This window comes from Streptopelia decaocto, assembly GCF_964273445.1.
Source record: "Streptopelia decaocto genome assembly, chromosome: 22".
Classification (NCBI taxonomy): Eukaryota; Metazoa; Chordata; class Aves; order Columbiformes; family Columbidae; genus Streptopelia; species Streptopelia decaocto.
Window position 1 is genome coordinate 1,553,486 of NC_138677.1, and position 16,464 is coordinate 1,569,949.

A 16,464-nucleotide genomic window follows, 5' to 3' on the forward strand; every position below is an offset into this window, starting at 1 on the left:
GGGATTGCCTAATTACTGCTGTCCTATGTTCAGCTAAGTGTCTCCTCAAATCCCTCCTCATTTTCTCTTGATCTGTTTCCCCAGCAGCCAGCCCCAGCCTGTATGATTGCAGGGGCTGATCTATCCGTCATATGCAAAACTTCTCTTTTTGGCATTCATGAGGTTCCAATCAGTCCATCACTTCAGCCTGTCCAGGTTCTTTGAACAAAAGTCGTGTCCCACAGTTGCTTCCCATTCCCCTTGCTGGTTGTTATCCACAGACTTCCTGTCACCAGTCACCTCCTTGTAGAAAGTATTGAGGGTGATGAGGTATGATTTACCTTCAGAAATCCCATGTGAACTGCTCCCAGCTCCCTTCTGGCCTTTAATGAGTACAGACAAGATTTCTGAGTGTATTTGCTCCATCTGCCTTTCAGGGACTGAGTCCAGTCAGCTCCTTGAACACACTTGGATGGCTCTGAAAGTGAGCCCTTGAACATGGGCATGTACAATTGGCAGTAAGAGCTTCTCTGTTCCTTCTTCTACTGTGTGTGCTGCACTCTCCTGGAGTGGGGGAAGTAGTCCTGTTTGACTTGGTCAGTCCTCTGTAGATCTTGAGCTCCACAGTCTCCTGGTCAGTGCAGGCAAGGCTACGCTTGAACCCTACATCATCCAATAGTTCTTCCTCATTTGTGAGTAGCAGGTCCAACAGAGCCTCTCCCCATGTCCATTCATGGAATGTCTGCATCAGAAAGTTGTCTTTGATACACCCCATCCATGTCCTGGTTTGCTTGTGCCCATCCATTTTGGTCCTGCAGCAGAGATAAAGAGAGTAATAGTCACCCATGGGCACCTGCACCCTTGCACCCTGCTAGTGTGGGCACTGCCTGACCTGGGCTGGGGTCTGGGGTCTGGGGTCATCCTCACTCCTGCCTCCTGCTCTTGCTTTCTTGGTCTGGCCTACTCAGTTGCACCTGAAATTTAGAAATTCAGGGGCTCCTGCTATGGGTTCAGGTCACTGGCTGCCTGGTGTTTCCTTCCTGGGCACTGGGGTGTGCAGCTCCCAAGAGGACTGAGAATGGTTACACGTTAAGGGCACAGAATGTTACAGCTGCTTTGGACAATCTCGACACCTTCCAAAGTTGGTGTGACATTTGCTGCTGTTGGTCAATGGCAATGCAGCCTTTCTCTGGGCTGTGCTGTTGTGCTGGGGTAGGCCTTGTGTTTGCCCAGGGGACAGGGTGTGGGGCCCAGGCTGGTACAGGCATTCAGAGGTCACACATGTGACTACGTGGAGCTTGGAGAGGGACTGTCTGCACAGCAGAGGCTGTGCTGCATGTGTCCTGAGCTAGCAGAGTGAGGGACAGTGCCTGCTCCTGCAGTGGGAATTTCTGCAACAGCTGCTGTTTGTGGAGATATATCTATGGAGAAGCCATCTCTGGGCCCCCCCAAAAAAGGACAGAAAAACCCATTAGGGAAAGAGAGCAGTGCACATTATTCCTGATTCGGCAGATATGGGACACTTGCAAGCAGAAGTGCCAGTTCATATTACACCATGAGCAGAAGGAACTGATGAGCTCCCATGAGAATTTCTAATATCCCCAGAGACACCCTGGGGCCATGTTCCAGTGGCAGAGATGAGACACCTGCTGATATGTGGCTGAGCCTTTTGTTGCCCCCCCAGCGAGAACAAGGGAATGAAGATCCATGGATGCCCCATGCTGGGAGCTGCCTGGGAGGAGCTTTTCTTTGTGTTTATTTTAGTTTATTGTCATACTAAGAGAGATAAGAAGGAAAAGGTAAAACACCTCAAAATCAACTCTCATGGGTGAAGTTCAAGAGGAAAGAACATAATGCAATCAGTTGCCTCCCTCTTGAGATAAGACAAAACCAGATACTCCCGCAGGGGACAGATGTGCCTGCGACTATTGATAGTGGTCAAGATGAACAAATCACTAACATGTCAATGCAATGGCTCATGTGTGTGCTGCTTGCACATTGCCAAACAGTGGAGCTTCCCATGCATTGGCAAGAAGAAGATACTGCCTTGACTTAGTATGAGAATACTGAATACCATGTGTGCATAGATGGTGACTGGAATGGATAGAAAATGTTACATCACAGGATCTTCCCCTGCAGATCCCTGGGGGCACAGGGGAAGCAGCGCTGCCAGGGCACAGCTCAGGGCCTCTTGCCACAAGCTCAGCCTTGCACAGACATGGCCCCTCCTTCCCTGGGGTTCTTGCACAGCCAAGGAAGCTCCCTGCACCAGGGTGTCTTGCACAGCACAAAGGTACAAGGCACTGTCAGACACCTCGACTTCCTCCACCTGCAGGACGCTGTATTTCCCTGTGGTGTTCAGAGTTGTGCTGAAACGGTCGCTGCGCTTGAGGCCAGATCCTGCTTGATATGAGACCAGCTGGGGAGCTTGGCCTTTCCTCTGCTGGTACCAGAGCAAGGCTTGAAAGTACGAGGTCTGGTATGTGCAGGTTGTTTGGAAGGTATCTTTCTGCTTCACTGTGACTTGTCCTTCTTGCTGGGTGACAGTGACCTGCCCCATGGTGCCTGGAAGAAAGTGAAGGTCAGCAGCTCTGCAGGGAAGGGCTCTGGAAAGCAAACTAGGAATGAATGCAAAACCCTGCTGGAGAAGTCTCCTTGTCCCTTGCCCTGCAGGAGAATCCTGATGCGTGGGGACAGCAAGGTGGAGAGTAGTTCTGGGCAGCAGATTAGAGCTGGACTCTGAGGAGAGCTGTGCTGCGTCCCTGCTCCTCCTCCCTGTTCCTACTGCCCAGAGGACCCGGGAACAGCCTGTCATGCCTGACCTTCATGTGCTGGGACCTGCAGCCCTCCAGCAGGTTGAGGGGTCTGCAGAGTTATGACAAAAAATTCATCCTGATTCCCTGTCATCTCATATGTTCCTGGCTCCCTGAGTCAACACACAGCTGAGTTGAATGTCAGAAAGAGGTAGCCCTGGCAGTGCTGACAAACAGGAGAAAACTGGAGGCCATGGCAGACATGTACCAGCCCAGAGGTAGAATGGGACACCCTGTTAATGTCAATGGGATGAGAACTTTGAAGTCCGTGTAATGACTTTGACAGGATCTACTGTTAATAATTGGGATCGTAAAGGGAGAAATGTGGGAGAGAGATGTGAGATCAACCAAAGGGCAGAGAAAAGGCAGAGAAAAGGCAGAGAAGGGATCTGAGGTATCTCTCCCTTCTCATTTCCAACAGTAAGAAAATAGAGAGAACCAGTGAAAACCCGGAAATATAAGGTGACATTTCCCAGCATTTTGTTGTTATTCATGAGTAGTTCTCTGCATGATCCTTATAAGGTGGGTGGGAGTTTCCTTGGGAGAAGAATAAGAATGATGCATTTATAGAAAACAAGGACTTACCCAGCAGTTGTCCCAGGAAGGCAGTGAGGACGAGATACCCGAGGTGCATGCCGAGACCAACCTGCTTGTTTGTTGAGTGAGAGAGAGTCAGAAAACCACCTCCCAGCCCTGAGATACCAGAGCTGTGGGAAACCACTCTGGTGCGGAAGTGGGGAAGAAAAGTGATGTGTTGTTCCTGTGCCTGAACTGCTCCTTCTGGGTTTCTCCGTCCTCCAGCAGCAACACCTGTGGCTCCCTCAGCATTCTGGACATTTCAAAAATGAGATGCCCTGTGCCCTCTGGGGGCCCCATCATGGGAAGGGGCTGCTCCTGGTCTGCTCGCAGTGGAGTCCTCAACTCTTGTCCTCATGAATGTGCTGAACCTACTCATGGCTTAAATAAAGGTTCCTAGAGACGTGGAGGGTCTCCAGGCTGACACAGCCTTTCCCTTTCTTGATTAATAAGAAGGCTGGGAGGACTGTAATGGTCAGGCACAGGGCTCACCCCTAGAAGTGCACTGACCACTCCCTGCCTCAGTGCCAGCTCTCACCTCAGACCTCCAGCACCTTAGGGTAGCTTAACCAATCTCTTTCTGTCTCACTCTTCAAGTAGGAACCTGGCATCCCTTAGGGCTGTGGTCAGTGTGACCATTCCAAGCTTTTACCCTGTCTCCTGGGCCGCAACTACAGAGCTGCTGAATCCTGTCACACAAGCTCATGGTCTCAACACTCGGTCACAGTTGGGAGTGCTTGAAGGTGGCTGTGACCCTGACATGACCCGTTCCTGGTTGGTGTGGAGCTTGAACTCCTGAACTGCATGCGATGATTTGTAACACTAGCAGGAACATTTTGAAATCTCCCTGAAAGCTTGTATCTAGAGGACACAGTTTTAAACTACATGTCCAAGCTCCAACAATGTAACAAAATGTGAAACCCCTTCTGGTTGTTGTTTTCTAAGTCCAATTTTGCATTAGCATCCTAGCACTGGAGTCTCTCTGTTTACAGACCAGAGGAAAGCACCTGCTCTGGGATCTCTTGGCTGTTCTGGTAGGGAAAGGAAAAAGCCCGAGAAGACACCTCATCTGTTACATGGGAGCAATGACAGGTCGCTGCGGTGGGAGCGAGGGCTGTGCGGCTGCCCATGGACAGGAGGATCTCTGTTCCTGCCTCCCTGTGCAGAGCAGAAAGTCGCTGCTCCTCACCATGAGCCAGTGGGGCAGCAGCTGCAATCACTCCTTCCTGGGCACCACAGGACACTGGTACCGCTCGCGTCACAATTCCTCCCTGCTGTGGCGGGGTGTTTCTGTCTGTATCCCGGTGAGAGTGAGAGGGGGGATGAGAGGTGGGAGAATGTTCTTGCCCAGTACGAGGGTCTGGAGACATGTCATTGGGCACCTCCCAGGCCTATGGGGCGCAGGGGCAGCTGTGACACCCCGGCAGTTCTGATGCCGGTGCTAGTCAGACAACTGATGAGGTTTAACAGGGGCAAGTGTAGGGTCCTGCCCCTGGGAAGAAATAGCCCCAGGTACCAGTACAGCTTAGAGGTGGACCTGCTGGAAAGCATCTCTGCAGAGAAGGACTTGGGAGTTCTAAATAACAAGAGGTTGACCATGAGTGAACAATGTGCCCTTGTGGCCAAGAAAGCCAACAGTATCCTTGGGTACATAAAGAGAGTGACCAGCAGGTCAAGGGAGGTTGTCATCCCCTCTGCCCTGGTGAGGTTGCATCTGCAGTACTGCGTCCAGTTCAGGGCTCCCCAGTTTAAGAAGAATAAGGACTTACTGGAGGGAGTCTAGCGGCCAGCTATGAAGATGATTAGCGGCCTAGAGCACCTTTCTTATGAAAAGGGACTGAGAGAGCTGTGTCTATTCAGCCTTGAGAAGAGAAGGCTGAGAGGGGATCCCATCAGTGTTTATAATTTTCTCAAGGGTAGATGTGAAGAGGATGAGACCAGACTCTTTTCAGTGGTGCCCAACGATAGGATGAGGGGCAATGGGCACAAGCTGAAGCACAGGAGACTCTATCTGAATACGAGGAAAAACTTCATTACTTTGAGGGTGCCAGAGCTCTGGAACAGCCTGCCCAGAGAGGTTGTGAAGTCTCCTTCTCCACAGATATTCAAGACCCACCTGGATGCATTCCTGTGTGATCTGCTCTGGTGAACCTGCTTTAGCAGGTGGGTTGGACCAGATGATCTCCAGAGGTCCCGTCCAACTCCGACCATTCTGTGATTTTGCGGGGTGAGGAGGTGCGGGCGGGCAGAGCGGCAGCGCCCCCTGGCGGATCCGACCGGGACTGTCACCCCGCCCCCGCCACACCCGCCCGGCCCCGCCCGCGGCGGTTCGTGTCCGGCCGCAGCCCCGGCTCCTCTCTCCGTGTCTCCCACGGCGCAGTAATACACCGCCGCGTCCCCGCGCCGGGGCCGTTCGAGCCACAGGGCGCTGGACCGGCGGTCTGCCGCCACCGACAGCCAACCCGGCGGGTCCGACAGCGCTTTGGAGTCTTTGTTACCAAGTGTGAGGAATGCGGGGCCTCGGCCCGGGAGCTGACGGTACCAGACGATGACCTCGTTTAATTGTATTTTGGGGTGTGAGCAGTTGATGCTGATGCCGGTGCCCTCGGTGGTCTCTGCTGACAGGTCCTGTTGCACCTGAGCTCTGGCTCCGGCCACTGCGGAGAAAGGAGAAGGAAAGACCAAAGGTCATCGAAGATCACCCAGGTCTGATGGCACTTGCCCCAGAGAAATCTTTAGGAACAGTGTCAATGACAGAGAGCGAGACCGGAAGAATTGGGGAAAATATACTCCTTGACATGGTTGGCAGATTATACTTGTGTGGGTTTGTTGAGCAAGGACAGAAGGCTGGCATGGAATCTGAAATTGATGCAAGAGACCAAATGAAAGTCATGTGCACAGATGGATGAATGGTGACAGGGAAAGGTGATGGGAGATTTTGGTGCATTGCAGTGAAACATCGAGGGCTGAATTCAGAAGAAGAATTGCTAAATGAACAGAGGAATAACATGATGTATGGTGCAGTGCAGGAAAGCAAACATGCCTACAGATGTAAAGAAAGCAGAGGGACAGATAAGAAAGGTATTTCAGAGAGTATGAAAAGGGGTTAGAGATAGTAGACGCATGGAGAGATGGGTCCAAAGATGAGTGGGTCAATGGAGGAAGAGAGGAATAGTAGATAGGGAGAACAGGAAGAGGGGACATGGAGGGGTGGGAAAGGATCATAAAAGATGTCAGAGAGGCAGGGAGAGGGAAAGGACACGTTGGAGGAGAGGGAAGAGATGGTGCTGAGGTCCCCTGGGAACACTCCAGGCTGAGACTCGGCCCCCACCCAGCCCCGCCAGCCCCACGCACCCAGGAGCACCGCAGCCAGTCCCACCAGCCCTGAGCCCCGGCACCGCAGCATCCCGCCGCTCCGCCGCCCGCGCCTCGCTGCCCCTGCCAGCCCCGGCTCCCTGCTCTGGCACCGCCGCCTCTTCCGTCTCCTCCTCCTCCTCCTCCTCCTTCTCCTATGTCTCTTCCTCTTCCTCTCCCTCTCCTCTCCTTCTCTCCTCTCCTCTCCTCTCCTCTCCTCTCCTCTCCTCTCCTCTCCTCTCCTCTCCTCTCCTCTCCTCTCCTCTCCTCTCCTCTCCTCTCCTCTCCTCTCCCCTCTCCCCTCTCCCCTCTCCCCTCTCCCCTCTCCCCTCTCCCCTCTCCCCTCTCCCCTCTCCCCTCTCCCCTCTCCCCTCTCCCCTCTCCCCTCTCCCTCTCCTCTCTCCTCTCTCCTCTCTCCTCTCCTCCACCAGCTCCGCCCAGGGGCTGAGTCCTGTGCCGGCGCCGCTTGGGGTCTCGCCCAGGATCACAGGGCTCTGGGTCCCTGCACGACCTCAAGTTTGGCTCCTGGCAACCAGACTCTGCCCCTTCTCGGGCAAGAAGCCCGCAAAGCACGAGCTGCAGCCCTGACCCAGGAGATAGACCAGCTTCCCAGAGCTTTCCCCGAGCTCAGAGGCTGGAAACAGCAGCCACTGATTTCCTGCGGCTGGCAGTGAGGAGGCTGAGAGCCTCCCTTCAGCTGCCTCTGTGTAATCCCAGCACAATGACTCAAAGTTGTGCTGCGGCAGAGGGTGTGTGGGGACACATGTGCCCATGGCCGAGCAGGTGTCAGTGTGAGTAGGGGAGGGGGGGAATTAGGGAGTCAGTATGTAGGTGAGAAGGGACCTTCAGAGGTCATCTAGATCACTCCTCTGCTCAGAACAAATCCCATTAGATCTTGTTGCTCAAAGTCACATTCGGTCCATTCTTTAACACATCTTATGAGAGAAATTGCACAAACTCCTGGGCGCTTTCCTTCTATTTTCTGGGCGCTTCCAGAGACTGCTCCCATGTCCTTGTTTTCCTCTGCAAATGTAGTCATTGACAGTAAGAAATTCTTCCCTGAAACATCTCCAAGAAGAACAGACCCAGTTCTCTCATTCTCTTGATATGCATGTTCATCAGCCCCCAAAGACACATGGTTGTGTTTGATGAACTCATTCCCTTTGTGGATCAGGCAATCCCAAACTGGCACCAGTACTCCACATGAGACCTCAAATGGGACAGGGTCATATTCCTGCACCTGATGGCAACACTTGCACTAATACAGCACAGCATGCAGTTGCTCCTTTTTGCTGCAAGGGCACACTGCTGTCTCATGCTCCTCTGGGTCTCTCTTAAAACCCCACATCCTTCATGAGAAAGCAATGGGGTTCACCCTCAGAATCACTAGAGCCACAGCTCAGAAGCAGCTTCATGAGTAGGGGAATCAGCCCTGGCTGAGTTCTCCCAATAGAGCTCCCTGTCACTGATCTCACTGAGGTCAATAAAGAGAAGGGGGAAAGTCCACAACTGCACCTTCTACAAGTCACATCTGATATCCAGCTGATGGACGTTCATGACGGCAGGCTTAGAAAATGCACCCACTGAGACACAAACCTGTTTGGAAAGAGGGACAGTGTCTGGCTTTTGGGGATTCGTTCCCAAATCTAATGTGGTGGGTTGTGTTCCATCTCAGACACATTTAAGAGTGCATTGGAAGCAGATTCACTCAGGAATGGCCAGCACATGGTGTGCAGGATCCCTCAGCCTTCTTCCTTGCCCATAAAGCAAACCTGCTCCTTTTGAACTCTCTAGCACTGAGGAGAGCAGCTGTGTCCTGGCCTGGAGATGCAGGGAGGGGAGACTGCCAACCATGCTGAGACACACCCAATGTTGTTACATTGACTTAAACCAAGGATTCAAACTGGACTGAAACCATCCTTGTTGTGGTCTGAAATAGGCGTCAGAGGAGCAAGAATTTTGCAGTGGCAGGAAAATGGTGGCTCAGGAGACAGGGGCTGCATTTCAGAGCCTCTTCCCTGGAGGGATCTCCAGCAGGCTGGTGCCATCACCACTCAGCTGCACTCAGGCTCCTTCTGACCCTGGGATCCTGGTGCTCTGTGGTGCTCATGAAGGGAGTAGTGGAGAATGTCCAAGCCATGAGCAGAATGTTCCCTCATGATGTATGAACCCAAGGACACACACACACACACACACACAGGTTTATGCTCATTAGCACGGAATTATAGAGAAATTTGTGCCTCCACATGCATCTGCACAAACCTGGCAGCTTGCAAGTACACACAGGAAAAGAACAGCCATAGCAACAGCATGAACTGTGGTACTGGAGAAGTTCATGGACTCTGCTGAGGATCCCAGGGACTGGGCAGTGTTAGTGAAGATGGGGTCATAACCAAACAGCACAGCACACAGACCTGGGAAGGAGAAAAAAAATGAACCATAATGATGATCTGAGGAGGCCAGGAAATACGAGGACTTGGTACGTCCTCATGCATGTGAACCCATGGGCATCCAGCTGAGGATGATTAAATTTTCCTGAGAATGGCAGTTCAAAGAGACCCAAGAGAGTGTCCCAGGATGACCTCATTTGTCTGCTCTAGACCCATCAAACTCTTCAGTTGAATCTTCTGCCTGCACTGCTTCATTACTGCCTGAGAAATCCTTGGGCCTTTCATAAGGATCATAAGAAGCCTTCACTGAGGAATGGGCATGGAACAAATCTGGAAATGAAAAGGCAGCAGTGCTGGAAACTAAAGCACAGCCCATCTTATTAGCTGTGATTGTTTGCATTCCAGATGAGCTTCTCAGAAAATTGTTACCTCTGCCAAGGTTCTCTCTGGTCCTGCAGAAATGAAGGGCAGGTATAAAAGGCAGCCCAGGGTCTTGCTCTCTCATCCACTTTTCTTGGCTCCTTCTTCCCAGGAACCAGGTGAGTCTAAAACCTTTTCTCCTCTTCCAATTTGGCATTTCTCTCATCAATGGACATCTCAGCTGATACTATGATCTCTCCTGTGATACACCTCTTCTTGTCTAGGGAGAGGGGAGTGGGAAAATGTTCTGCTTATAGAGAGGCTGGGAGGTGGCAGAGGTGGCTTTTGGTTTATTCACTAAGAGAGAGAGCCTCCCTGTGCCAGGCTGCTCCTTTTAGTGTCATGAAGACTGTGTGGCTCCTGCTACAGCTTCCAGCTCCCCACTCAGTAGTGGCCTTGGCTTTTTTGTGACAGGGTAACCAGACTGCTTCTCACACACTTCTATGGTCTGCTTTCTCCCTGCCCTCTCTCACAGCTTCATATCCACCCTCAAGAAATGTCCTGTTACGACCAGTGCCTGCCCTGCCAGCCCTGTGGCCCGACCCCACTGGCCAACAGCTGCAATGAGCCCTGTGTCAGGCAGTGCCAGGACTCCAGAGTTGTCATTGAGCCCTCGCCTGTTGTGGTAACCCTGCCTGGCCCCATCCTCAGCTCCTTCCCACAGAACACTGTTGTGGGCTCCTCCACCTCTGCTGCTGTTGGCAGAATCCTCAGCTGTGATGGAGTGCCCATCAACTCTGGCTGCTGTGACCTGTCTGGCATTTCCGGCCGCTACTTTGGCAGAAGGTACCTGCGCTGATAAAGACTCTGGGAAAGGCCCAGGGAGACACCTTGAGGAACTCAAAACATGGTGCTGGGCAAAGGACTGAGATATTGGCTGTGTTTTCAGTAGAGCTGAATGGCTTTACCTTTTTTACCTTTTTCTTTGTTTCCTTTGGTTCCTCTTGGCAATGAGGTTCCCCCAGGTCCCGCCTGGTGGGGATCAGCTGTCTTCTCTCCCTCTATGGGATGGGCAGATGAACATCGTGCACAAACTTCTTCATGACCATGGACTGCAGACTTTGGGATTCCTTTGTGGATTCCTGCACTGCTGTCCTCCACTTGCAGTGACTTTTTTTCTCACTTTTATGCATTAAAGTTCTGCTGCATTCAAGCCTGGCCTCCATGTGGTCCTTCCCTCTGTGAACACTCCCTAAGCTGCCAAAGGAGAAGGGTGTTACTCTGGAATCGAAGTGGGTAAGGGCACAAGAAGATCTTTCTCCATTGATAGAGGAATGAGAGGTTGAGACAATCTGAAGTGGCTCCTCTTTTGGGCACCATCCCTTGGACCTGAGGAAATCATCCCTGGCTACTCCGTTGTCAGTGACCATCAGGTTTTGCTTTGCTCTGCCTCTGCCCACAAATGCCCAGAAAGGCAAGAGGCCCTGAGGTGTCAGCAGCCCCCTGAGTTCTTGAGTAAGGATGTTCCCTTGCTATGGCCAGAGCTGTGCTGGGGTGGCAGGGGGTGGATGTGGGGCTCTGGAAGATGATTTGCTTTGCAGAATGGAAAGAACAGTAAAGCTTGGAACAGCCCTTGGGATGGCCCAAAGCTGCTACTGCACCTTCCTCTCCCCCCCATCAGCCAATGTCGGGGCTGTGGCCCGTGGTCATGGGCAGGAGTAGCAGGGAAAATTCACACCCACTCCTGAATGTGTCTAGGCTGAAATGGTAATTAAGCATGTGGGAGGTGAGGACATCCAGCACAGAAATGGGGACAGTGAAAGGGTACATTTCTGAGGGAGATCGAATTGCTCTGACCACAGCATACAGGAGAATATGAAGATCAGCAGACACAGGAGTACTGGTTGCACATGCCAAGAGAGCTGCAGGTGGGCTGAGTTTGTGCTCAGGAATTGGCTGCCATTCTGGGAGAAAATGTTTCTTTTACATTTTAATCTCATTCCTTTTGATCAGTGGAAATGTCTCTTGACAGCCACTATGGACTCATATCCTGTTTCCTGCATGAACCACCCGTTGTCCTCCCGAAGGTGTACAAGTGGAAGGACAGATAACCCCATAGCACTTTCCTCCACCAGGGAATTATGCCAAATGAAGCAGATCTCAGAATGACTGAATGCCAAAAGCTTCATAAGCACATTTCAATTGAATGTCAAATGTCTTTGCCTGAGTCATATTTTAATAACTATCATCAATGGCAGGACAGTTGCACTTCCTGACCCTACTACACTTAACCTTGCAATGAGCACCAGGTACCTCAGGTTCTTTGCAATGATGATACCATCTCTCTTTGTCATTGTATAAGAGGGAGGGATGGCATTTCTCACGACAAGTGAGTGAGGCCTATGGCCAAAACACTGCCAGAAGGCTGCTACTGGCTCTTGGTGTGATCCCTGCTTTTCCTGCCCAACAAAAATGATATTGGAAAAGTAGATAAAAGAGCAAAGGATCCATGCGTGTTTTAGTGTTTGAACTAAGGGCATTTTTCCCAAAGATTCTTCTCGCATAGTATATCCTGAGTTGGAAGGGACCCACAACGACCATCAGGCCAAACTCCTGACCCTGTGTATGTAACCCCACAGTTCACACCTTTTGTTTGAGGGCATTATCCAGTCTCTTCATGAATATTATCAGGCATGGTACCATGACTTCCTCACTGGGGAGCCTGTTCTAGTGCTCCACTACCATGTGGGGGAAGAATCTTTTCCTAATATGCAACCTAAACCTCCTGCCCATCTTCCTGCCATTCACATGGGTCTAGTCATTGGTCACCAGAGAGAAGAACTCAGCATCTGTCCCTTGTCTTCCCCTTATGAGGAAGCTGTAGACCACCATGAGTTCTCCCTTCAGTCTCCTCTTCTCCAGGCTGAACAAACCAAGTGACTTTAGCTGTTTCTCACATGGCTTCCCCTCCAAACCCTTCACCAATTTTGTAGCCCACTTCTGGACACTCTCCAGTAGCTTTAAAACCTTTTTATCCTGTAGTACCCAGAACTGCCCCCAGTGCCTCAGGTGAGGCTGACCCAGCACAGAGCAGAGCTGGACAATCCGCTCCCTGCCCGGCTGGCCATGCTGTGCTGGATGTACCCAGGACACGGGTCCCCTTTGGCTGCCAGGGACACTGTTTGCTCATGTTCAACCTGCTGTTGACCAGAACCCCCAGATCCATCTCTGCAGAGCCGCTCTCCAGCATCTTGTCCCTCAGTCTGTACATACAGCCAGGGTTGCGGTGTCCCAGGTGCAAAATCCGGCACTTGCTCTTGTGGAACTTCATGTGGTTGGTGACTGTCCAGTTCTCCAATTCATCCAGATACCTCTGCAGGGCCTCTCTGCCCTCAAGAGTGTCGACAGCTCCCCCTGACTTTGTGTCATCAGCAAACTTACTAAGCAATCCCTCAAGTCCTGAGTCAAAGTCATTTATGAAGACATGAAAGAGGACTGGCCCTAAGATGGATCCCTGCAGAACTCTGCTAGTGACTTGTTACCAACCCAGCATAACTGCATTTAGTAGAACCTTCTGAGTCCGGCCCATCATCCAATTTCTCACCCAATGCATTGTGTGTTTATCCATCTGTATGTTGGACACCTTGTACAGGAGGATACTGTCAGAGACAGTATCAAAGGCTTTACTGTAACCCAAAAAGATCACATTAACAGGCTTCCCTTGGTCAACTAAGTGGGTAACCTTGTAGAAACAAATTAAGTCAGTCAAGCAGGACTTTCCACCCAGGAACCCATGCTGGCTGTGACAAATGACTGCATTGTCATTCAGTGTTCTTCAATAAGTCCCAGAATAACTTTGTCCATAATTTTGCCAGGCACATAGATTCGCAGAATCACAGAATGGCTACAGCTGGAAGGTATTTCTGGAGATCATCTAGTCCAAACCGCATGCTCAAGCAGTTTCACCTAAAAGAGATCACACAGGATTGCATCCAGGGAAGTTTTGAAAGTCTCCAGAGAAGGAAACTCGACAATCTCTCTGGGCAGCCTGGTCCAGGGCTCTGTCACCCTCAAAGTAAAGAAGTTTCTCCTCATGTTTAGATGGAACCTCCTGTGTTGCAGTCTGTACCTACTGCCCCTCATCCTGTCATTGGGCATGACTGAAAAGAGTCTGGACAATCCTCTTGACACCACCCTGAGATATTTATAAGCATAAATAAGATCCCCCCTCAGTCTTCTTTTCTGCAGAATGAACAGACACAGCTCTTACAGTCTTCCCTCATAAAAAGATGCTACAGATCCCTCATTATCTTTGTGTCTCTCTGCTGGAGTCTCTCCAGTAATTCCTTGTCCTTCGTAAACTGGGGAACCCAATACTGGACACATTACTCCAGGTGCAGCCTCAGCAGGGTACAGTAAATGGGGAAAAAAAATCACTCAACCTGCTCTTCCAGTGGCAGAGACCAGACACCTGCTGAAATGAGGCTGAGGCTTTTGCTGCCTCCCCAGGGAGAATAGGCGATCGATGGCCCATGGATGGACCATGCTGGGACCTACTTCAATTGCACTTTCCTTTGTCTGTATGTGGGGTGGTTTATTGGCATATCAATAGGAGAAAGAAAAGGTCCAACACCTCTTAAAAACACCTGCCATGACTGACATTCAAGAGGGAAACAGCACAATGGAAATAGTAATAAGGTGTTTCCTCAAGACAAGACAAACCCTATTACTGCCAGGGAGGACAGGTGTGCCTGTGGCTATTGCTAGTGGTCAAGATGAACAAATGACTAATATGTCAATGCAATGGCTCTTGTTTGTGCTGCTTCTTGCACTTTGTCAAACAGTGGAGCTTCCCATGCATTGGCAAGAAGAAGATACTGCCTTGAGTTAGTATAGTAAGAGAATACTGAATACCATGTGTGCATAAATGGTGTCTGGAATGGACAAAAAACATTATATTAAAGGATCTTCCCCTGCAGATCCCTGGGGGCACAGGGGAAGGAGCGCTGCCAGGGCACAGCTCAGGGCCCCTTCCCACAAGCTCAGCCTTGCACAGACACATCCCCTCCCTCCCCGGGGTTCTTGCACAGCCAAGGAAGCTCCCTGCACCAGGGTGTCTTGCACAGCACAGAGGTACAAGGCACTGTCAGACACCTCGACTTCCTCCACCTGCAGGACGCTGTATTTCCCCGTGGTGTTCAGAGTTGTGCTGAAACGGTCACTGCGCCTGAGGCCAGATCCTGCATGATATGAGAGCAGCTGGGGAGCTTGGCCTTTCCTCTGCTGGTACCAGATCAAGCCATAAAAGCTGGGTGTCTGGTATGTGCAGGTTGTTTGGAAGGTGTCTTTCTGCTTCACTGTGACTTGTCCTTCTTGCTGGGTGACAGTGACCTGCCCCATGGTGCCTGAAAGGAAGTGAAGGTCAGGAATTTTGCAGGGAAAGGCTCTGGAAACCAAACCAGGAATGAATACAAAGCCCTCCAGTAGAAGGCTTCTCATTCCTTGTCGTGCAGCAAAATCCTGATGCCTGGGGACAGTGGAGAGTAGTTCTGAGCAGGAACTCAGTGCTGGAATCTGAGGAAACCTGTGCTGTGTCCCTGTTCCTCCTCTCTGCTCCTGCTCCTACTGCCCAGAGGACCAGGGAACAGCCTGTCATGCCTGACCTTCATGTGCTGGAACCAGCACCCCCCAGCAGATTGGGAAACGTGCAGAGGTATGACAAAAAGATTCATCCTGATTCCCAAACACTGTCATTTATGAGGGCTCCTGAGTCAACACACAGCTGAGCTGAATATTGGAAAGAGGGAGCTCTGACAGTGCTGACAAACAGGAGAAAACTGGAGGCCATGTCAGACATGTACCACCTGGAAGCAGAACAGGACACCATTTGTGTTGGAAAGTGAGAAAAGTGGGAGTGCAGAGAGAGCTGAGATCTCCTATGGTGACAGCAGGTTGGTCAGAAGAGAAAGGCAGAGAGATTGATCAAGCATGAGAGAATAGGGAAAGAAGAGATCAGAGGTACCTCTAGCTCTCCTCTTCCTCTCCCTCTCCTCTCCCCTCTCCCTCTCTTACAACATTAAGAGGATCTTTAGAAAACTGGTGCAAATCCTCAAATGTGAGGTGACATTACCTTGTGTTTTCCCTTTAATCATGAGTAGTTCTCTGCATGATCCTGAAAAGGTTGGTGGGAGTTTCCTTGGGAGAAGAAGAAGAAGGATGAATTTATAGAAAGCAAAGACTTACCCAGCAGTTGCCCCAGGAAGGCAGTGAGGACCAGATGCCCAAGGTGCATGCCGAGAACAGCCTGCTTGTTTGTTGAGTGAGGGACTGAGAAAAGCACCTCCCAGCCCCGAGATACCAGAGCTGCCGGAAACCACTCTGGTGGGGGAGCAAATGTAGAAGTGGGGAAAAGAAGCGACCTGCTCTTCCTGTGCTGAAATTCTCATTCTGGGTTTCTCCCTCCTCCAGCAAGAACATGTGTGGCTCACTCAGCATTCTAAACAGTTACAAAATGAGATGCTCTGATAACTGAAGGAAGCTCATCATGGGACGGGGCTGTTCCTGGTCTGCTCACAGTGGAGTCCTCACCTCATGTCCTCACAGATGATGTGCTGGACCTCAAGATGTCAAAGGAGGTTCCTAGAGATGTGGAGGGTCTCCAGGTTTACACAGCCTTTCCCTTTCTTGCTTAAGAAAGGATTTAATAAGAAGGCAGAGGGGAGTGTAGCAGTCAGGCACAGGTGTCACCCCAACAATTGCACTGACCAACTCCTGCTTAGGTGCATTTTATTCTTCCCCCTCTCTTTTGCTTCCCCTTGATCCTCCCCAGTCTCCTCTTTCCCCCCATCTTTGACTCTTCCCCTACACATGTCTTAAGAAGTGTTGTCTAGTCCCACAGGACCCCTCTCAAACATGCAAATCCTCATGTTCTTCTTGTCTCTTCCTGTCCCTTACAAAGCTCAGCCTGTCCCACTACAAAGCTACACCTGCAG

The 16,464-nt window shown here is 51.0% G+C and overlaps 1 protein-coding gene and 1 long non-coding RNA gene across 4 annotated transcripts; both read right to left on the reverse strand.

Moving 5' to 3' along the window:
* Window positions 1-549: 549 nt before the first annotated feature.
* Window positions 550-6,842, reverse strand: LOC309449198 (uncharacterized protein). 2 transcript variants are annotated; one of them, XM_082071166.1, is made up of 4 exons: window positions 6,723-6,842; window positions 5,485-6,025; window positions 2,294-2,544; window positions 550-791 (listed from the first exon to the last, which is right to left on the reverse strand). In XM_082071166.1, exons 1-4 carry the CDS (start codon window positions 6,772-6,774, stop codon window positions 727-729), a joined length of 909 nt encoding a protein of 302 aa, XP_081927292.1. In that variant the 5' UTR covers window positions 6,775-6,842; the 3' UTR covers window positions 550-726. The 2 variants fall into 2 exon arrangements, with proteins under 2 accessions (XP_081927292.1, XP_081927293.1); XM_082071167.1 differs by lacking the exon at window positions 550-791 and adding an exon at window positions 3,378-3,438 and having other exon boundaries at window positions 2,278-2,544.
* Window positions 6,843-8,933: 2,091 nt separating this feature from the next.
* On the reverse strand, window positions 8,934-15,840 carry LOC309449227. 2 transcript variants are annotated; one of them, XR_014185914.1, is made up of 3 exons: window positions 15,716-15,840; window positions 14,642-14,877; window positions 8,934-9,136 (listed from the first exon to the last, which is right to left on the reverse strand). It is a non-coding gene; the product is annotated as an uncharacterized lncRNA (long non-coding RNA). The 2 variants fall into 2 exon arrangements; XR_014185915.1 differs by having other exon boundaries at window positions 14,627-14,877.
* Window positions 15,841-16,464: the final 624 nt, after the last annotated feature.